Source organism: Alosa sapidissima, chromosome 13 (genome assembly GCF_018492685.1).
Source record: "Alosa sapidissima isolate fAloSap1 chromosome 13, fAloSap1.pri, whole genome shotgun sequence".
In the NCBI taxonomy this organism is placed as follows: domain Eukaryota; kingdom Metazoa; phylum Chordata; class Actinopteri; order Clupeiformes; family Clupeidae; genus Alosa; species Alosa sapidissima.
Genome location: NC_055969.1, coordinates 6557957 through 6581070, shown reverse-complemented (window position 1 = coordinate 6581070; position 23114 = coordinate 6557957). Strand labels below are relative to the sequence as shown.

The window sequence follows — 23114 nt, the reverse complement described above, 5'->3', positions numbered from 1 at the left end:
TTCCTCCCTGATAATTTTTTTGATCATAAATTTGTTCCTATTATGCTCCATAATAAGCCAGAGCCTATAACGACTCAAATGTTTTTTTCTAGATGTGTAAAAAAATCGTAGCAAAATAGCTGAGGACCGGTCAACATCAGCCCTTTTCCTAAAATTGGTGTCTGTGTATGTTCCCGTAACAACTTACACGTGCATTGAGCTCGCAATGTTTTGCTTGTGTTGAACTGTTACAGTTACAGTTTAAACAGATACTGTCAATGGTGTTGAAGTGGTAAGTAGTCTAGCTAAGCAAAAGTAGCCTAGTGGAATTATTTGTAGTTGACCAGGAAATTTTGACTTGGTGATCAAATAGTTAGAACTATGGATTTGATGTTGGCCGCGAATTCAGAGCATTATGTTAACGTTAGCCTACATGGTGTCAGTGTAACGTAGCCTAGGCTACTCTTACAAATATTACAAATATTTGGCAAAGTCTCCTGGTTCAATTGTTTCCAGTTATAAACGTATAAACTCGTATAAACGAGGGTGTTAAATTTGCAGTGACTACAAAATCCAACCTAATAACATTAGGCCTACCAAGGCATTGCGTTGGATGTTTCCCCACTTGTTCTCTTCACGTATCTGGCAGCTAATCCATGTAGTGAAAAGGGATAGGCCACCCTTTCAAAAGGAGGTTTAAAGTTGTTTTATATAGGATCGCTATGACAGTGATGTAGAGGGCAAGAAAGTATAATAGTCTCTCTCGTGCTCATAACTTAGGTTATTATCAGGTCACTTGCTCATGATTTGCAGATAGCACCTTACAAATGAGGTAGCCTATTGCTTGCTATAATGGTAATGAAAAATATATTACTAGTAGTAAAATATTCAAATATTTAGTGTTAACCTTACTCAGCACTGGAACCTGTCAAACTTCTTTGAAAGTCCTTCATCATATGAATTAAGATTAAAATAATTTAATTTCTGAGCACCACAAAGTCAGACCTCAGCAACTTTTTTAATGTAAGATTGTTCTTAGGTCACATATCAATCAAATCATAACAACTGCAATGGTAGGCTACTGTTCAATCATGTGTAGTAGGCCTAAGTGTAAATGTATGTGTCTAAACATGCTGTAATGAGCTGAATTTGAGCTTACAGTTCTTTCACCAACCTATGTGTTTTACATTAACTTACAAAATAGATACTTTAGCTTAGTCCTTGCTTAGAGGATGGTTTCTGCTTGCTCTGTTAAGGTATTTCTGTCCCTCCCAAACTGCATTGAAATGGTATGTTTAGCAGCCAGAATTTCGAAATCTCCGGCCCTGATTGTGCCCCCTCTGAATTTTGCCCTGCATGACGCCCCTGCCTGTGTCTCTAGATAATCTCTAGGGTCAAACATCTTTGCACGTTAGCCAACTGTCCGAGACCTAGGCGTAGCTGCTCTTTATTTTATAGCATCCCAATAAATCCTCTACGGATCAACTTCCAAGGGGGATATTTATATAAAATAGGAGTAATAGGTTATCTGCGCCGCAGAGGGAAGACGTGCAACTTCGCTCGACAGTAGGTCCCTGCTACCTGCAATAACCTCTTGGGGGTATCGTGGGTCCTAACTGCCTAGGCCTAGGGTTACGTCTGAGAAACGTCTGACGTTGACTATAATCTGGGGGTTACCTGCAGGGCGCAACACATTTTGCAGCTTCGCAGAAACATGCATAATCTCTAGGATAACAGGTCTATCATTGCACAGAGTCATTAAAGGGCAGCATTGGTCAGTTGATGAGCACCGTAGCATACTCAGTGCCCTGCTCAAACCGATACACCTGTGGTGATCTTCTTACATCGGTAGGGTGCCTCACTGTAGCATAGAACAGTTCGTCCTCACCAGGCCCCCCCTGTTATCACAAAAGTCAATTCTTTACATTTTGTAAAATACTTTAAACACATTTTTGTTCACAGTCATTTGAAAATATAATTTTGTTTTCTAAATAAAACAGTATGATAATGAAATAATAATACATTTTGAATAATATTTCCGACTTATAAATGTTGATCTAATTCTCTCACCTCTTTTTCTGCATCCGCTGCTTCTTTAACACTGCCAGCTACCCAAGAGAAGACAAGAACAGGTCAATGCTTCACAGTAATGCTATGCATTCATTGAATGATGTCTTCTGTCTTTTTTTATTTACAATTGCTACAGCTACACCTGCTAAACAGTTCTGTAATAGACGAGTACATACTGCTCTGATGATCCATGTTAGTTGGTTGATTTTGATTACTGCAGAAGCACAAACAGAAAACAGAAAAGTTCAGAGGTCAAGGTGGCCATGAAATAAAGGATTTCCAATAAGCACAAACAAAGGATGTCTCAATGACACACTATTCCACTGATTATACTCACCTTCTGGGAAGAAGTGGAGGTGTTCTGTTTCCTGTATAAGCGGCCAGAAAGAATAAAACTAATGACTTTAGATGGAAATCATGCTGCAATACTTAATGAGAAGACACTAGATAAAGAAGGTAAGAGGAGAAGGAATGATGTGTGGGGGTAGGAAAGAAGACTCTCAGAAAAGATGAGTACAATAGGGTCAGCACCATAGACTGTAAAAAATAGGGTCAGCACCGACTTCTGAAGGACATCTGGCTTGAAGAAACTATATTGCAACATCTAAGTTCAGGGTAGAATTTTAGACATACAGTATATAAGCTATTAACTTCAGAGATGTAATTATATTCCCCCTTTTAAAAGCAGGAATTCATAACACTTACTGCCTTAGAAGAACACAGTATTCATATTAATAAAGATATGTTGTTATTAGATGTGTGAATATAATGTCATACTTGCAATGGGCAATATGATGTAGCATCCCCATGCAAGGACACACAGAGTGGCCAAGTTGAAGACTCCAAACACAACCATTGCAATAATTGTGTATTTTATGGGCAGATCTGTCAGAGAAATGTCAAATATTTTTACTCTGCATTAAACTTTTAAGATGCATCACTATTTGAATAGTAGACTATAGGCAATGGGCGGATTATGAACTTTCGGGCCCCTGGGCCCAGATGTATTAAGGGCCCCCCACTAATTGTCGCATATGTGGAAGGGGGGGTTTGGGGGTCCTCCCCCAGATTTTTTTTTAATTTGTTTGATGTGATTTCCTGTATTCTGGTGCATTTTAGGGGGTGGCCAATACTACATTCAATCAGATTCATAGCCTACATCCTGATTTGTTGATATTGAGGCAATGATTCCATGCAAAAACTTGGGCTTCAGGGCCCCCTGACCCCATGGGCCCCTGGGCCCGGTAGGCCCGTGCAGTAATCCATCTCTGAGGAGCGGTGCAAATATACAGTAGCCAGAAAGGCTGTGGGTTCAATTCCCAGCTGCCACAGCTCCTTGAGCAAGGCACTCAACCCTGAGTTGCTCTGAGAAGGCACTTGTAAAAATTTAAGTCACTTTGGAATGTGGAAAAAGAGATAAAACTCACCAAAATTGAAAACCACCACCGTAATATTCTCACTATATATTGTGGTATTATCCAGAGTGCAACCACATGAGATGTGTGTATTTGTTTTGTAGCCAGCATTATGTTCCAGTAGCTTATCTCCTTTCACAGTCACTGTGCAGTGTCCTTTGTTCGTTGGGGTTAAAAGGTCCTTTTGGGAACTGGAATTAAAAAGGCACGTCCACTGAGTGTTTGGAGGCTGCGGGTCACAGTGCAGCTCAACCTCGTCCTTCACCGTCATGACTGACAGCTGGGCAGAGACCACTGGCTTAGTCCAACCTGAGAAGAAGAAACAAGGTATTGCCTCTTTGTATAGAGGCTGACTCAAAATTCAAAATTCGAATTCAAATATTCAATAATCTAGTTACTATAACCAAGTCTATTTAAATAATTTCATTGGATTTGGGATATCTGACTGTTTAATGCTCCAGTCAGTGCTTAATACAAATGTTAAATAATAACATTATCTTCATGTTCATCTGTTTACTTGCTATTGATTTCCTCAAAACACTTGTCAACAGGATTTAGTAAATCGAAGTGAAGTTATTATGTTAACGCATACAAAAAGTCTCAAAAGCTTTTAAAAGAAAACCACACAAAATTTGCATGATGACAAATCAGGCATTTTACAAATGAAAAAAAAAAGCTTGATTTATTTACTCTGAAAGACCTGTTATAATGCAACTTGTTACCTGATATAGGATGCAATTGGACAGCAACTAAAACAAAATGGGAGAGTGTTATTGAGAGACCATATAGTAAAAAGAGACACCAAACAGACATATGCAGAGATAGAAGTTAGAAGTCAACTTACATAGAACACCCCAACATATTAGACGGTGCATGGCAACATCTGCTAGGAAGCTGCAAGTGTGGATAGGAACAAAGACAGGGCAAACAAACTAATTTAGATTTGTAAATTAGTGTGTATCTATTCTTAGATGCATGGTAGATGCCAGTGCTCCTTAAGTACCTTAACTGAAACTAAATAGAACCTATCTACAGCAGTGCAGCATGTAGCATTCTGTTATGACACTTATGAGTTATTTTCAGGCAACAAGTCAGTCACAAGAAGACACAACTTCCTGTTGTGGTGATAATGGAAAATCACCTGTTTTTCAAAGATGTTCACTACCAAACATTTACTACTGGACATAGCTAACTTTATAAAACAACAAAGTTAGTTGGCAAAAAGTTGTAGTGGCTTACAAAAGTAATCAATCTCCATAAAAGTCTTTACCGGTTTACTAAATATACGCAATATTTTCCCAATCAATATTTTCAGTATTTTATAGTATTGTAAACACTTATATTGTATCATTTTTTGGTTGTTTGTGATCAAATTAATTAAATTTCAAACTAAATTAGTGTACTTGCAACATGTTTGAAGTGAGATTGTACCGGTTTAGACACTATTCTGCAGTGTTTTCCCCCATTCTATAAATCATTTATTTAATATCTAGATCGGATGGCAGTCATGGGCTGAGTGGCCCTACATTCTCAGTAGGATTTGTATCAGGGCTTTGACAATGCCATGTAGAAGGCAAAATCACTTTTTTGAGCCACTCCAATATTGCATACAGTAGCTTTATGCTTTGAGTAACATTACTGGTAGGTAATCCCTCTCCCATTAGTTTTACAACACAGACTGTAGTTTAGAATTTATTATGACCACAGCGGGGCTTGAATTTCCCCTTGGGGATCAATAAAGTATCTATCTATTTATATAGGTTTAGTCAGAATTTTTTTTCTTTTTTTTTGCATGGCCAATTTTCCGTCAAGGATTCCCGGGACACTGAAAGACTGGGTTGCACGAAACGCATGTAGCCCCACAAGGATTTTGATCTGTAGGAGGACCACCTTTTTTTTGTATGTTAGTCTTAAGGGGCCATGTCAACCCATCCCATTAAAGGGGCCATGTCAACCCATCCCAAAAAATTAGGTGTTGTAATCACAATAACTCTGCTTGACATAGTGAAAACTGCACGAAATTGAAAGTGTAGGATCATTATGACACCCTCTGAATGCATACCAAGTTTCGTGGACTTTCGTACATGGGGGGCCATACAATAAATTAATTTATGTGTACATTTAGTGACCGTACACCAACAGAGTTTTCTGTGAATATCTTGAGAACCGTAGGGCCTAGGATGACCAATGTTTTGCGTATGTTTGCCTCCAGGGGTCATGTTAACCCATTCCATATGCACACATGTGCATAAACAGATATTCACACACAAACATACATTCACAGTAATCATACGTATGACACATACATACACAGTAGACATATGTACGCATGCATGCGCATGCACACACACAGGCACACACACGCACACATGCACACACACACAAACACGTACACGCACACATGCACACAATTCAAGAATTGTGGGGTTGTATAAAATGTATTTTACATGTAAACATGTATGACACATACACACACAGTTAATTGGACAAAATACTAGTGATATTTGCCTTGAGGCGCATCCTTAGCCTACTTAATTATTTGAATCACCTTGTCTCTTTACGGTTCATTTTGCCACGAGTGACAATCCTTGGATGGAGTGACTTATATCCAGACAGATCACTTCTTTAACCAGGTTGGTACCAGACCCGGCAGCAGACACCAATTCACGGACGGGCATTATATTTTTCCAAGGGGGTCACAGATTGATCCACTGTTCACTGCTGTGGAAACTTCAATTGAGCACGCTAAGATAGGCCATTAATAGACACTGGGGCTGCAATGTCTAGGCCCACTTGGAATACCAGCTAGGTAAATAATTTGTCATTTGTAAATAATTTGTCATCTGCCTGTCTAATCGGGAACTCAAAACAACAATACAAAATAAGTTAAAGTACAATCACAATATGTGTCATTTTTTTTTACCAGATCTACTTCATAGATGTCCCGTTATTCATAATTAATAGCCACCCTACCAGCCAATCAGAAAAGAGTATGTCTTCTCTCTGGGTGATAATTAATAACTTCACATATTTTCACTACATTACACTGCAAGGAAGGCACGTTACAAAGGGACGTTTTGCAAAGCACATATCATGGAGAGTATTCAAGTCCTGACCGTAGCCATATAAAGGCAGCAAAAAAATACATCGAACACGTGGTTTGTGCTGCTCCGGCAGTCACTTTATATCAGTTGAGCAGTTCTTGTCTCCTGGACTATAATTTGGCCAATACACTGAACTGCATAACCATTTTTGTAAGACCCATCAAATACAAATGACAAAATAATAATATATATTGAATACATATATAAGAAACACTCTGTATCCTTGAGGAATGGCTACCAAGATTAATCAGACATTGAGACTATACAAAGGTAACTCAATGGACATAGTTCACATATTATAGTTAGTCTACAGAGCAAAACTTAAGGATGTGTTCCACATTTTCCTACCTGATGTAGAATCCAAAATGAGAGGGCCAGAACTCCAACCCTCTCTACGGCTGTTGGCAGGTTAGTGAGCACAGCTGCAAATAAGTATGCAGTAACACAATCAAAACTTAGAAGTCAACTATAGAGATCTCCAGCAAATAAGATGGTTCATGATAAATGTCTACTAGCAAGCTGCAAGTGTGGATAGAAATGGAGACTGAGCAAACAAATTAATTTGCATTCACTATGTAAATGACAGCTTATCTAATCTTAGACACGAGTGCTCTTTAGACTCTTGTCCAATTGAATCATTGAACTACTAAAAATACACTTCCTGCTTGTCGAGCATCTCTCGTCTGACAGACGTGTAATCTGTCTAAGTAACCAGGATGTACATACACAAGAAAACATAATATCATGATGGGGTGATGGAAAAATGTGGTACCTGTGGTGTCATGTGCATGCAATGCGGAAGACAACGTGGGTATTAATCTAAACTGCATGTTTTTTTTTAAAGACACTGCTCTCTGAACAACATGGTCAGCTGAGCAAAAGTTCAAATGAAAGTTGAGGTCATTTAAGTTTAGATCTGTATCTAACCTCTTGTGTCAAGTAACATGGATAATTTAAAGCACGTAGAAGCTGATGACAAGCACAACTGCATGTGAAAATCTCTCATCAGTTCACGTCTAAGCAAGAGATCAGACTGTTTCTGGACATACTCTGAACAAATTAGATCTTTACCTGTTGAGGAGTACGGTCACAAATATGTGATCAGATGCAGCTGGGCCCCTGGGAGTACGATCACAAATAGGTGATTATAACGTTTTCGAAAAAGGTTCCCAGTTTTTTGTCTGTAAGACTTGTAAATACCTCGGCTCTCAATACAAAATTTGTATTAATATCAAGCCCTTGAGTGCGCCTCTGCTTTTTCTACCCAAAAAGGTTCTATAACATGACGCAACAATTACCCTCAAGGCCTTTTCTACCATTAAACAATTTTAAGAACACTGAAACTATAGAACGTTCGCGTAGAATCCTAGAAGAAGCCAGGAAAATAATTCACTCTCTGGGGGACGACATTGTCTTAAAGAATTCACTCCTCAACAGGTTAAAATATTTTCTTGATGGATAGGCTGAAGCCTGTTACATTAGGAAAAGGAAACAGCACAGCGATAAGTGTTTGCACCAGTGGTGCCTCATAGAAGTAGTGCAACATTTAAATAGAGGCCACAGAGGGAGATATGGTTTGTTGCCCATCTGCAGATGTCAAGAAACCATAACAGGAAACAGAGAGAGAGAGAGAGGGGTTAATTTCAGATTGGGCATCAATTTCACATAGTCATTTCACTTAACACTGAGGGCATGAATTTAAATGCTGGGCGAAGCTAAAAAAGCTCTCTCACGCCACATGATGCTGTTACTTCATGCACTAGAACTTTGCTCATAGACTGACTTTGCACTTTACAGTGCTTTCACAGCCAAATCCACAGCTTTTCTTTTTCAATAGATATCTCCCTTAACGGTTATTTCAGTCCAGGACGTGGCTTAATCCATGTATGGGGAAACTGGCCCAAAATACTGTAATACAGGGTTTCTCAAAGTGTGGTCCGCAAGCTATCCCAAATGGTCTGCGAGCAGACGTGGTCAAATATAATATAGATGAGTTGTAACTTGTAAACAACTTGTAAACCCAAACAGTGTAACAACTTGTAAACCCAAACAGTTCTGCAACACTGCCTATGTAAGCTACGTCAGTTTAAATCATATGAATCCTCTGACATAATAAGGAAGGTGCAAAGACAATAAGCATGGTGGTTCAGTGAGTAGGCCTATGTGTGATATACTCTTGAAGTAGGTCTACAGTTATTTGTTTTTATCTAGGTGGCCTGTGAGTTATTTTATATTGGTCAAGTGGTCCTTGATCTGAAAAGGGTTAAGAAACACTGCTGTAGTAGAAGAGAAACCGGATGCACATGCACTTTTATTGTCGCAAACTGTTGTCCTATTTTTGTTCATCACATGACCAATCTCTAGACATGAGATGGATCAGTGATGCTTATCTCCATTTTCAGTTCTTGGCCTTATTGAGCTACATGTAGAATTTGAGTTGCCAAGACCTCACCACTACATTTGCAATGACACTTTTACGACTGCCATGTATTTGAACTATTCTTGAGGCACACGAGGTATTACGAGTGAGTATGGTCCGAACCAGAAGTACAGATGAAGTTAGCTGATTAGCATACTAGTTTCACTGGATATCTCAGTTTTGGCATTGCTTCAAAATCTTTATTCAGATTCTATTGCTATTCTAGGTCATTTAGCACCTTGAAAAGCTAGCCCAATCTATGCAATAACCACTGTATGACACTCAGTTAAAATAGCAGTATGATACTTTATTTTACAAATGAAAACATATCAATATCTTATAATTGTTTAAAATGTTATTAACCAAGACATATTACTAAAATGAATCAGTGATTGTGTGTTTTGGAAATGACACATAACTCATGATCAGTCATTTTTAAATCGGATCACTTTTCAGTCAGAGTTGGGAGATCAGTGGCATTGATGCCATGGCTTCCTCTCTGGTCAGCTGACGTTGAGGGTTGTTGGTCTACCTCCTCGCTGGCTGACAGTTGCATGGCAGAGAGAGCGTGGTCCAATGACGCCGCTGGGGCATCCTCTTTGGCCAGCAGGTTGTTCTTGCGCATGAAACAGGCCTGTTCGTAGGGCGGGTGGATAGGGGGCTGGGTAGGAGGCGTGTAGCTATACTCTTTACTGGAATCCAACTGAGAGAAGAAAGATCAAGACAATATGTATGACAATAATATGTATTTAACTAATACGTGCTTTTTACATACAGATTAGTGTGTTGTTGTGAGAGCAGTGACACTAAGTACCTGCAGAGGGTAGGTGCGGTCTGAATCAAAACCACTCAGGTCACCACAGGCAAGAAAAGGAACGATGATCCGGTTTGAGCCCTCCAGTTGGTTAAAGTCTACATCTAAATCAAAAACACACACAGAGCATTAATATACTCAGAACAGGGTGTATCATATTACAGGTTATCATCAAACACACACAAAGACACACATGTAATCATTCAATCAAAAGCATGCAAAAATGGAATTGTATCAAATGTTCACAAGGAAACATCTACAGTTGAGCTGACACGTTTATGAACCCATGCTATAGTTGACTAAAAAGAGGAATAAAAAAAATCATCTTTTGGAAATTGATCTTAATGCCTGAAGTAAAAAAATGAGGAAATATCCAACCTTTAAGGACAACAATTTTCTTTGTGAATGAATAATGTATTGTAAATAAATAAATGTTCTTCCTTAAAATGCAGGGGGCATAAGTATGCATACCCCTATGTTAAATTCCCATAGAGGCAGGAAGATTTTTTATTTTTAAGGGCCAGTTATTTTATGGATCCAGGGTACTATGCATCCTGATAAAGTTCCCTTGGCCGTTGGAATTAAAATAGCCCCACATCATCACATACCCTTCATCATACCTAAAGATTGGCATAGTTTTATTTCACTTAGCCTAATAGCTGGTTTGATTTGCATTAAGACATGATCTTATGGAAAGTGCCCCATGCCAATCGTGAGATATGGTGAAGGGTATGTGAGGTTGGATATTTCCTCATTTTTTCATTAAGATCAATTTCCAAAAGATGATTTTTTATTCCTCTTTTTAGTCAACTTTATCATGGGTTCATAAACTTAAGACCTCTACTGTAAGTCCACTTTACCATAGGAATGGTCCAACAGAGGATTGGACATATTAGGGACGTAGCCTTCCGGTGGCGAGTAATTTCGGCATACCACAAACGCCTCTGCAGAAGGGAAGGCAGAAATGGGTCAAACCGACAACCACTAAGCATTCCACCATAGGAAACTGCACTCACACCAGAACATATGCTGTAGATTGCAAAACCAGTGGAAATGTCTGCAGTGGAAATTTAACACATTAAAAAAAAAAACTCTTATTTCACCATAACTCAAAATCAAATAAACCCTGTTATGTGTGATCAAACGTTTGACTGGTCATAAAACTGCACTAGGTGTTAGTTTAGGCCAATGTGCAGTGGCTCCCCCTGCTGGCGGAGGGTCTTCACTGACTCACCTATGCTGGAGTTGCGGCTGCTGCGAGGCTTGGCACAGGTGACCCGACTGAAGAAGATCCTCAGCTGGGAGTACAGCAAGGTCACATCCTTCCCTCGGAAGATCTGAGGATGGGTAACAAAGACGTTTTTTTTTTTTATTTCAACACTTGTGTTCTTTATATGTCCATCGTTTATTTGAGAGCAAATTATTCAAAGTGCTTAAAAATGGACCACACAGATAAAGTATGCTTCATGCATCATCAATGTAAAAATGTACAAAAAAAATGTACAAAATACACACAATTCAAAATGCATTTTCAAAGGCATAGAGTGACACACATGCAAGCTATTTAATCACCTCACCTTAGCAACAAATGTTCCACCCTTCTTGAGAACATGTGTGGTAATGTTAAGAGCCTATGCAAAACACAACCAAGGTAAACCGCACAGTAAGGCAACATCCTCACGCCCACACAGATTGCTCAACAAAAATTAGCATCAAAGTTTCCACATATAGCTACACTGAGTTTTGTTTTCACTTTACTCTGAACCTCAACATTCCACTCCACTAAATGTGCATAGCACTATTATCTCACAACATTCTTCACACATTACCGTTTCTTAATTGGTTTAAAGCTTTTAGTATTTTAATGTAGTATTGTTCTTAGTACTTTCTCTAGTCATTCTAAAACACAATCTGAAGTTCATAACTCACAGTGTAGCAGTTATTTAGAATCATAGCTCACAGTGTAATAAAAGGCATGAGACCAAAAGAGGAGGTACTCACTGCAAGCAGAAGCTGAGCCTGGATGTACTCATCCACGTCATGGAGTCCCGTCACTGTGGACACAGATCACACAGATGTTAATAAAACAGCCACCTCAATGAGCTTTCATCATCATGACCAAAGAAAAAGAAACCTGTTAAACATGGAGTTGAAATATCGTTAGATCACTAGACTAGACGGTCACTTAGATCAATATTTGAAGAACACTTTTTTGATTTTCATCTCACTGTGAAATCAACAATTGATCATATTCATACAGTAGTCATGAACAGACTATGAATACTGATGAGTACTGGATCATGGCAAATTGTTTCGCAGAAGTACTAGTCATGATTCCTCAATCAACAACAAATGAGCCACTATCGTGGATTTATGAATAGTGACTGCTTTTCCTGTCCAGCTGCCAAATTTTTATCTAATTTGTTAAATAAAAGCAAGCAAGATGGCTAACTTCCTCCCCATTATATCTTTTCTTCATTAGGTGGTGTAAACTTTGTTTTTATTTGTAACTATTATTGACAAAATTCCCCTCAAACTTGCTTCTTTTCATAAACAAATGCTATTGGCCTGGACTTTAATCTTCAAACATAATTTTAGTCCCCTCAGGTTTTATATTTGGAACAATAGATATTATGTATTATTCAAAAATAGATACATTTTTTTGATAATATTTTGTTGGTCAGTCAATTATTTAACCATGACAGTCAATTTTATTCTTATTCAGAGTATGTATGAACGTTTGATCATTTTTGATGATATCCCCACAGGTGAGGTTTTAGGGCTAATGGTACTCTCCCTGTTTAAGGTAATGTGCTTTATACTGATGTTGGTAAAAATTGTTTCTCTCCACACTGTAAGAATATTAACAAAATAATTTGTCAACTTTTTCAACATGTAATCATCAGTACACCCTCCTCCTTATCACACTGGTCCAGTTTTGTTGGAGATACACGTTGGGACAAATTCTGGGTTCTGCCGCAGAAGTTCAAAAAGCTTTACCCAACCACTATTTACAGAAGCTCAAAAAAGACGTTGTAAACTGTACCTTTTGTGGGAATCAAAGAGAAACCCTAGTGCATATTTGGTTATGCCATCATACTACATCATATTACTTTGGAGTAAACTGTCTCGGTACTTAGCTGATCTCATTTACCCTGAATTCTACTTGTGCTGGGAAAATGTACTTTTTATGACACACCTCAACCTGACACAAGTCCAAATTCCAAAATAAAGCACCTAATTTCATAGACCTGTCCAGTGTCCATCCATGTTAAAACACTATATTTCTACTATATCCTGTTGCACTAATAAGAACACCAAATTTCCCTCACGGGATCAAAAGAGTATATACACTTATACTATATAACACACACATTATTTGTACTTCAAATGCTTTATGTAAATTGAGTTGTTGTTTTTTTCTTTTGTCTCATTTATTTCTTATTGTACAGCACTTTGGTCAACTGGTGTTGTGTTTAAAGTGTATGTGTATAAATAAACATGACTTGACTTTTTTTTATCATGATATTTTTTATATCTCCCCCGGCGAAATTGACCTGTTTGTATTGTATACACTTGTGGCTGCCTATTGTTACAGTATGTGCAAAAAACAACTTCCTGCAATGGTTGTGATTATGCAATAATGTTTACAAGACAAGGGTATTGGTAACTTGTTTGCTCTATAAAAGTTCTGGATACTGCTTTAAAAGGTCCTAACCTGCTTCACTGAAAGTCATAAAAATACAACAACAAAAGGTCATATTTAAGGACATATTGGACACTGGTTTAAGGACATATTGGACACTCAAGACTCAGAAACAAGTACATGTTTAGTGATTGGAATCCTGAACAGTGTTTCCCACATAATTGAATTATATTTGTGGTGGTAGGTTTGCAGAATTAACTTGAATGCAACAGTTTTTAGCAAAAAAAAGCGCAGTGTGGTTATGATGCTAACCAGATTTAAGCATAATTTTGTACAACCTGGAAAATGATTGTGTGGTGGTCAATGTTGATATTGTGGTGGGCTGCCACAAATAAGGCAATGTATGCTGAAGCAATCACATTAGTCTACAGAGGCATTACAAGTAAGACAGGTATAAGACTATGGACGGATAATGATTTAATCCTTCATCATCATCATCATCATCATCATCATCATTTTTCTAAGCTATCCCAGCACAATTTGAAAGGGAGGGTGAAGGTGCACTGATTTGGATACAAGCTACATGATCACCACTGGGTTGCCTTAAGATGAAAAACCAACAAACCTACTCTAAGCAAATTTCAGATCAAATATACAACCATTCAAGAGCCACTAAGAAAATACTATGCTTCTCGGGGGAACTCACATTTAATCCACCAAATGCGGGACAAAATGAAAAAAAAAAAGACTGTAAGGGGTAGAAATAATGACCTCTTCTTACATTAGCAGTTTTCTGCTTGGAACCGTGATTTCATCTTCTCACTGATTTTAACAGTTCCACAATTACAAACTTACAACGTGACTGCTTCTTCTCAAGGTAGGCTATGACAAATTTGTAGTAGAGCTGTGTGCCATTTTTCTGTTGTAGGATGAAAACTGTCTGTAGTCAAGTAGTATCAATATGGTATGGTACAGCAATGTAAAAGAGCTAGAGATTACCTTTACCCTGTACAGAGTTCCCACTTTACCAGTACAAAGGCACCCCTAACCATCACAATTCCTCCACCGTGCTTAACCTACGGTCTAACACTCCACAAGTGAAGCCAAACATCTTTTCACAATGATTCTTCACAAGTGACTTCAAAGTTCACAAGTGATCCAAACACCTTCACTTAGATATGTCTGCCCATAAAAAAAATTTTTGGGCTGTCAGTTAAACGCGTTATTAACGGCGTTAACGTAAACCTATTTTAACGGCGTCAATTTTTTTATCGCGAGATTAAAGTTTTTTTGGTGTAACAAACTTTGTAGTTTTTTCACATGCTGTTGCAACAACTAGTAACGTTAGAAGAACTACAACAACACACGATCTAGCTAGACCGTGCTGCATGTACACTCCCCCTTTTAGGGGAAAGGGAGCTGTTTGGATAATGGAAACCTATGCTGCATCAAAGTGGGGAGCGAAAAGGGCTTATACTTACTAAATCTTGAAACAAATGTGAATGAAAGGCACAAAATAAGGTTGGTGTAAGAGTTATCTGTATGTTTATGGGATTAATGTGACCATTATGTTCCTATTTTCTGCTCTTTCCAGTTTATAGCCTACTAACAGGAGTGTCACAAATGTAGGCACAGTCAAACTGCCCGTGGCTGACTATAAGTTCGGCAAGCTTAACTTTACATGTCATAACATCAACTAAACATAAGTCACACATTCATTCTATCACTTGTAATATGAACATAGTCTTTTTCCTACAACTAGGTGAGATAATTGGCTATGCCTGTTACACTGAAGTTCCACAGTTAGCTAGCTAGCAAGCTAACCGTTTTACATGGGATATGGTATATAGCTACGTGCTGAATGGGTTGCAATGTAGGCTACATTGTTTCGACATGAGTAAGTTACATACACATAATTCTTCATAACTGCCCTGTTAGTAAAATGATTGAATGGCCTGTAAATTAATAACTAGATGTAACATCAAGGTGTGATTAGGCTAGCTGTCTTTGGAATCAATGATATAATGTTAACTTGTTTTCCGCTAAAATGGGGCATGATGCAGATTAAATGTAGCCTATCTTTATTATGCGCCTTTAGTAGGCTACGTAAAGGCATGCTGCACACACTTGTTTGGGCTTACAAGCCGGCCAAAGAGTTGATTTGTATAATAAACACCAACACAGTTCTGAACTCCCGGTCAGCTGAATGGTGTTTTAAATTGTTATGGACACCAATGCCGACATGAGTGTGATGCACTCTGCTTTCGACATTCATTTACTGTACATTAGATTCCATTCTTTTCAATACAACTCTGCACACCAGCATCGCACTTTGCCCTCATGTAAATCACGATTCAGTTATATTTGGTCAACGCCACTCCATAAAATCCATTGTTCATCCAGTGTTTGCGTGTTAAAAACTTCGGCGTCTTAAAAGTTAATTAAGTAACTTGCCTTGCTTTCCTAATCCTAATCAAGATACGCAATAATTGCTTTATATTGTTAATATGGACTCCTGGAAAGTTCAGCAATGCAAAATAATAGAATTTTAATCATGCGATAAAATATGTGATTAATTGTGATTAACTATAGGAATTCAGCGATTAATCTTGATTACAATTTTTAATCGTTTGACAGCACTAATTTTTTTTCTTTTCAACTATCTACCACCCAGAATTTGCCTATTCCAGATTTCTGTTTCCATTACCCAGTCTCTGATAAGGCTTTTCTTTTGAGCCTTTGCCTAGAAGGTAAGCAAATCAAAGTCTTTCACTGTTAAAGATAAGACTGGTATTTTGTGGGTACTGTGTAATACAACTACAAGATGAGAACCTGTGAGGCATTTGTTTCTCAAATTAGAGCTACTTTTATCCTCCTACACAATTACGCAATGGGGCCTTTCATTTGCCTTTCTTGCTTGGTGAGAGACAGTTTCCACTGTTTGATGAAGGATGTAAATTCTTAATCATTAATTGCTTAATTCTGAGCAGGGCTCCGAACCGGTTCAAGGAACGAAAACGAAAACCGAAAACGAACGGAATTTTACGAGGAGCGGAAACGGAAACGAAAACAAAATGCTCTTCAACTGTTCCGGAACAGAAACGTTATTCTGAAATCCACAAAACCGGTTAATAACGTTTTTTTTTTCGTTCTCTATATATTTTATAAAATTTCAAAAGCAAAAGCATATCCTATGTCAGGGAGACTATTTCCGGTTGTGCGAAAAACAAGCCCGCATCTACACTGTTAATGTGAGATAACAAGCCGCTATGTAGCCAACTACTGTAGGCGAACAGCCTAATAATTTGGTTTCTGCAGTTTGAAAAAAAAAAAAACCGAATAAATGGACCTTTGGTCCAAATGTGTATATTTTGTCTTACTGTTGTAATGTAACCTATGTAACCTATCCGTCTGCCACTTCGGATCTTAGGCCAGCTCGTAGCGTAGGCTACTGAAACTGATTTGGAAATTGTTTGTAGCCTATGCGTAATAGCCTATTTTTCCTGTCCACGCCTTGTCGTTTTAAAGTCGGGATTTGAAATGTTTGCGCAATTATAGCCTATTCTATGTAGAAGAGTTAAACAGGAAATTTGAGATAGGCCTTGTCAGCAACAGACAGGTTCGTTTATAAACAGGGTTGGAATTATAGCGCAAGCCTTTGAAGATCTCCATATGGATACAACTTAGGCTACAACCAGGTAAGGAGTTTAGCACGTATCCAGAAATATTTTTGATAAGAAATTATTTATAGGCATAGGTTAGGCCTATAGTAAGTCTGTAGGCTATGGGATGGATAGCCCATCTGAATGTTTTTGGATGCCGCCTGTGATTTATTATTTTTGGGCATAGCTACGATATAGGCTAAATCAAGAGGAAATAATGAGTATGTCTATTCTAAGGTAAAGTCCACAAAAATAGACTTGATAGGCCCACCAAACACTGCCGGAACTTTAAGAACGAACGATATTTTGCGTTCCGAACCGGTTCAGGACCGATATGTTGGTGGCGGAACGCATGCAAGAACGAAAACGTTAAACATAGGCCTACCTGAACCGTTCGGAACGGAACGTTTGAAAAATAATTTCGTTTTCAAGCCCTGATTCTGAGTATCAATTGTCTGACGACAGCCTGAAAATAACCTGACAGGAGATTCAGCAGTGATTCTGAACTTTTGAACAGTAGTATAGTGATAGTACTGTAAGCAGGCTTTTTATTAATCTGATGCTTAGTCTGTTTTTGACAAGGCCATTCTTGTGCCTTTTTCATTTTGTAGTTTGGCAAAGCAAGTGTTAAAAATAATTTATCTGGTAGAGCATGTCAAAGAAATGTCCAAGGTGTGATTGTAGTGTATGATATCTCTTACCATCTGGTGCTCCATCACACACAACCAGATCTGCAGATTGACCCTCAAAGTGCTTGATGATCTCTTCAGCTGTGGATAACTACAATAAAGACACATGTGGTGGTGACCGTTTAGTATGCTGAGTATCAAAGGAATGTACCAACACTTGTTCCATGTATGATGCTATGACAGTGTTCCCTCTACGCTGATTTAAGGATGGCGGCCCGCCACGGCAAAATGAATGCCGCCATGGTATCAGAATTAGGGCAGACGCACAGCAGTTGCTTTTTAAATAATCCTGCCAACGTATATCCTACCCGGCTGGCTGCCGCTCAATTTAAGTAAAACTATTCAGAGGTTATATCTTTGAGAGTTAAACTTGGATGTCTCTTCTCCACAGAGACTCCGCTACGGCACACAATTCGGGCAAAATTATTTCATATGCACTTGCGGTGATAGCCTAGTTAATGTAAATCGCGGACTACAACCAAAGAAAGTAAAGGAGAATTGCACCAAATAAAGGTTATGGTTGTGTTTCTACAACACATTGGCACAAAACGTATTTTTTGTCAGAAACCAAGTAGGCTAAGCATTTTCTCCATTATCAACGTAAACTATGTTCAAGCAGTGACATGTGGTTTAATGCATGGGGTGACGTGAGTCAGACAGATGATGGGAATGTCTTTAGTAGCCTATTCCTGAATCCTGTCTCTCTCAAATCACGTTTAATGGTGTGATTAGCAACTAAAATAATAAAAAAAAGAATCCCGGGGGTAACACCCCGACCCCCATGTTATCAAAGGTTCAAATTAAAGGGACACCAGGCAAGCCTGATGCTTTTTCTCTACCTAACTCTCCCTCGCTCAGTCTGAAGCTCTTTTCCTTTTCTTTGCGTCTTCCGTCAAGGGTTTTCGCTGCTTCTTCGCCGGCTCTGCCATTATAAACACGTTTGCAACAATCTCTAGCGTTTCGTTAGCCTGCCTCTGTGCTGTAATCTGATCCTGCTTCGGTCGGCGGGTAGGATACACCGAACTTGCAAGTGGGATATTCTTCCTACAGGCAGTAGGGGCGGGCGAGAGAGCCTTCATTCGCCCCGTAATGAGTCATTTAACCATATACCGACTTACGAATATGATTAATTAACACGAAACCGTTGCCTGGTGTCCCTTTAAGCTGCTATAAGCCATAGTAAAAAGAAGTTAGTCAAAGAGCCATTGTGTTGTCAGTAAATAGAGGTTAAGAAAGATATTCTAGTTTTTCTTAATGAAATTAAGGGAGGGGGAAGGGTTCTCCCTCTATCTATGGCCTGCCCCCACCGCTATAAAAAAATCTAGAGGAAACACTGTATGATATCAAATATTAATGATGTATTGATGTTAGTTTTATGATGTCAATGATTCTAAATACATTTGGCAGGGCTTAAAATTCATTTTTCAAAATGGGGGGGAATTCCCCCCTTAGGTTATTCATGTAGGGGGGATTTACACAATTTGGGGGGGAGGGGGGGTCGATTCTGATACCAAGTCAAGAATTGCGATTTCAATACTTCGATACTTTTTTAAAAAAAGTGTTTGATTTTGGGGCCCCCACCACCCTGACGTCATCAGTAATATATACTGTAGTGGGATCATTCACAACAGTGGACATCCTAGATTCTGCTTGACTCTCTCCACACACAAACACACACTGAAAATGATAGCTTATGTGATATGTTTCGATCATATATTTTTGAATTCATATAGAGTGTATTTATTTAATAATGCATTTTTTAAAGTATAGCATTTTACTAGTAATTACTACTAGCTAAACATATTTAGTAATTTGAATGCCTCATATTGACGGTTAACCTATAACACTTAGGCATATCTTTAATGTGGTGTGTAGGTCCAATTGAGTGCACATTGGTGATGAGTAGGTGTAATTGAGTGCCTGTCAGAAAATACCTGCGAGTAATTCTATGGAGTAATTAGCCCCCCTTCAACCTGACGGTTTTAGGCTGTAGTCGCTAGTGAATAAAAGTTGTGCATAGTGCGGTATGTGTATGCAAATCATTATGTTTTCTATGTCATTAGATACAATAAATGTTGACATGTCGAAGACAATCTTTCTGGGATCAAGTGTTGACGTGACCTGAGCTAGCAGGATAGTTACCAAGGAGCTCTTTCCAGATGTAAAAGTTTGCCATGGTAGCGTAGCCTATTTGCGTAAGCGCAAAGTGGTTCTCTCTCTCTCTCTCCGTGTGTGTGTGCGTCTGCATGAGGCTATGTTCAATTCAACTCGGTAGTTGATCAGTCCGGTCAATAGCACCGCATTCACGCCACTTAATGATTAGGCTATATTAACGTCATCAGACAGGCTGTAAAAGTCTATGCGGGAATTTCTCGCATTATGATGGCTAGAGTTGCGGGACTTGGAACAAATTATGCGCAATACCCGCAATGAAATTTAAGCCCTGTTTGGTATTGTTTGTCTTTGCTAACTTGGCAGAATTCAGTAGTGTCATGCAGCCAGTTTAACACAACATATACATTTAAATACATTTTAGTTCAGCTTGCATTTTTCAAATACTGGAGAGATGTGAACAGTACCTTAGTGATGTCTCCTTGAATCTGCGTGACCCCTGGTAGCGGTGCCATGGCCTGGAGGTCCACAGCAACAATCTTCACATGCTCTTTTTTTTCTTTGGTCCTGAAACGCCACAAAGACATGAGGTCAACTTCAGATGCCAAACAGGACATTATTGAAAACACACTCAACCCTGCATACATCAAAGCCAAACACAAGCACCCATAATAAACTGATCATGCAGATTCAGGGCAGTTTGGCAAACAGTGAATGAAAATATATGGTAAAAAAACACTGGAAGTTCTGACAATCGTACAAAAGACATTCTCCTGAAAATGACTGCTCTAACAGCTTTATGGTCTTTTAAGCCCCCACCGTCGACTTCAAGGTAGCGCTGCCTGAAAGGTACTCGGGTTAGGCAAGGGTTAGGGGTTAAGGTTAGTTGTCTTGAAGTTGACAGTGGCAGCTCTGCCTTGAAAGCAACAGTGGGGGCCCAAAAGATCATCAAGCGTTCCAACAACAGAGACCCAAGAGAAGAGTACAAAATACGCTATGTTGGAGGGACATGACGAGACTGGATGCACATCATGCCCAGAACAGTGCTAGGCCAGTGATGAATGACCAAATAGTACTTAATCATTCATAAAGAGATACATCCTTCACAAGGAGATGATTGGAGATCTCACCGGAGCTTACGAGCAAGCACCTGACTCCAGCTTCCTGGGGCAGCACACAGATCCACAGCACGGGTTACTCCTGTGGACCACAAAATATAAGAATACGGTCTGTCCATGTGCAGTGCAATACAGTGACATCTCATTCTCAATCACTCTATCAAGAACACCACTTGATGACATTACATTTCAATTATAAACTGTTAACAAGTTGAAGCCCATTTTACCTTCAAAAAGATTATACTCCTCGTCCAGCTGCAACAGTTTGAATGCACTCCTTGCTCGCCAGCCTTCCTCTTTCGCCTGTCTGTAGTATATGTCTCGTTTATCCTTTGAGGATCGCCCCATGGTCTTCCTTATTCAGGCAATTAACACCCTGTACAACAAAATATAGCTTTGATTTATTGATGCTAGTATCTGTAGTCAACAAGCTTACATTCATTAAACATCGATGACATTATATTAAATGTTACATCAGTCAATGCAAGAAAGTAGCCTACATATTACACATACGTGTTACCTTTTGATACTGGTTAGAACTGAATTGCCTAACGTTAAAATAAAATAAACCCAAATAAATAAACCTACATGCACAGCTTTCTAGTTTGAGATACCTGATTAGCTAGCTAGCCTACCGAAGATAACGTCACATTTCACTAATTTATAACTGTTCCACTGTCACTCCAGTATCATTTATTACAGCAAAACTAAATTATGAATTGTAGCCTAGAATAATTTAAAGCTGATATCATGTCGTCTCGTCTATCATCTCAAAAATCATCTCGTTTTTGCTAACGTTAAGCTTACTATCTATCTGGCTAACGACAGCAGCAGTCAGCGAAACTTTGCTTTCTTTTGCGTGGAAAAGGGGGACAACTAATTACAGTAAACAAACTTCACAAAACACACATGCAATTCAATTATATTGAAACTTTCTACTGACTTGTATTAAGTTAAAAACTAACAAAAGCGATAGCTCCGAGTACTACCAGAGTAAACGGGATCTGGTACTACTTTTCCTCCTCCATGCTTGAAACGTGTTTTGATTACGATGGAAGGACCCTCACTGCTTAAAGTCGTCCAAGATGGTGCCTGTGTAAAATGAAGACTCAGACTACAGACTTCTGACAGATTTGAATTGAGACCATGACCATACGAGAGGTCGGTCTGAATTTAATCAGTCATTGCAGTCAGTCATCTGTGCAATGTGGATACAGATGTTTTATGTTTGCAACTCATTAAGCTTACAACAGGTAGGCATAGGTTTATTTATTTTACCCCATTGTGTTAATGAGTAAATATCTTTTTTTTAATATAAAATGTATCCATCTGATTCAGTCTTCTGATTAGCTGCAAGCAATGAGTGGAAAGGGCAATATCCAAGGGAAATTATTAAAATATTGTATATAGGCCGATACTCTAGGTGGCAGCAAGAGAGAGAGAGAGAGAGAGAGAGAAGGGGGGGGGGGGGGGGGTCTGTATGCAGTGTAGTCTAATCTCCTGTCCCCTTTGCAAACATTTAAAGCTGTTCAAACGATCATCTGACTGTTGCTTCTTGAATCTTATAAAAAGACATGTGCCAGAGTATAATACAATTATAGGCCTTCAAGCAAACATATCTGTGTCATACACTCATAAGTGTAGGCTAATTCATTAAGCAACTCAGTTTGTTTATACTTCACACCAGCTCGCTCTACCCCAGATATCTTGATTTCTCATCTTTGGATGTTCTCATTAGAAAACATTGATCAGGCTCCAGCTGTGGCGCAACTGGCTGGGGCACCTGCACCGTACGCCGGCGACCCAGGTTCGATTCCCACCCTGTGGTCCTTTCTGGATCCCACCCCTGCTCTCTCTTCCATTCGCTTCCTGTCACTCTCCACTGTCTTATCATTAAAGGCATAAAAAGCCCAAAAAAATTAAAGGAAGGAAGGGCCCAAAGGAAGGGCTTTGTTTCCTGTCAGCTAGAAGAAGTATATCTCCTGGCCTCTCCCTGGCTCTGTATAGGAATTGTTGATGAGAGCGCTGCTTCATACTGAGTCGCCACATCCATCAAATGAAATAGCAGATTGTTTATGGGTTTTTC

The 23114-nt window shown here is 38.9% G+C and overlaps 2 protein-coding genes and 1 long non-coding RNA gene across 10 annotated transcripts; 1 reads left to right on the top strand and 2 right to left on the bottom strand.

The window, feature by feature from the left end:
- The first annotated feature begins 314 nt into the window (after positions 1–314).
- Positions 315–20134, top strand: LOC121680510. The gene is made up of 3 exons (XR_006021726.1): positions 315–396; positions 4284–4291; positions 20122–20134. It is a non-coding gene; the product is annotated as an uncharacterized LOC121680510 (long non-coding RNA).
- On the bottom strand, positions 1088–14283 carry LOC121680509. Of its 5 annotated transcripts, XM_042059916.1 has the most exons (10): positions 14271–14283; positions 6013–6485; positions 4309–4358; positions 4187–4213; positions 3477–3773; positions 2827–2934; positions 2387–2417; positions 2226–2263; positions 2050–2087; positions 1088–1877 (listed from the first exon to the last, which is right to left on the bottom strand). In XM_042059916.1, exons 2-10 carry the CDS (start codon positions 6030–6032, stop codon positions 1755–1757), a joined length of 732 nt encoding a protein of 243 aa, XP_041915850.1. In that variant the 5' UTR covers positions 6033–6485; positions 14271–14283; the 3' UTR covers positions 1088–1754. The 5 variants fall into 5 exon arrangements, with proteins under 5 accessions (XP_041915850.1, XP_041915852.1, XP_041915853.1 ...); XM_042059918.1 differs by lacking the exons at positions 6013–6485; positions 14271–14283 and adding an exon at positions 6917–7198 and having other exon boundaries at positions 3477–3800; XM_042059919.1 differs by lacking the exons at positions 6013–6485; positions 14271–14283 and adding an exon at positions 6917–7198.
- Positions 9274–22122, bottom strand: ftsj1 (FtsJ RNA 2'-O-methyltransferase 1). 4 transcript variants are annotated; one of them, XM_042059911.1, is made up of 11 exons: positions 21972–22122; positions 21256–21404; positions 21041–21110; positions 20378–20477; positions 17811–17889; positions 11803–11855; positions 11379–11432; positions 11036–11138; positions 10662–10745; positions 9802–9905; positions 9274–9690 (listed from the first exon to the last, which is right to left on the bottom strand). In XM_042059911.1, the coding sequence occupies exons 2-11, from the start codon at positions 21374–21376 to the stop codon at positions 9433–9435; spliced, it is 1026 nt and encodes a 341-aa protein (XP_041915845.1). In that variant the 5' UTR covers positions 21377–21404; positions 21972–22122; the 3' UTR covers positions 9274–9432. The 4 variants fall into 4 exon arrangements, with proteins under 4 accessions (XP_041915845.1, XP_041915847.1, XP_041915846.1 ...); XM_042059913.1 differs by having other exon boundaries at positions 22018–22120; XM_042059912.1 differs by having other exon boundaries at positions 21994–22103.
- Between the last annotated feature and the right edge of the window lie 992 nt (positions 22123–23114).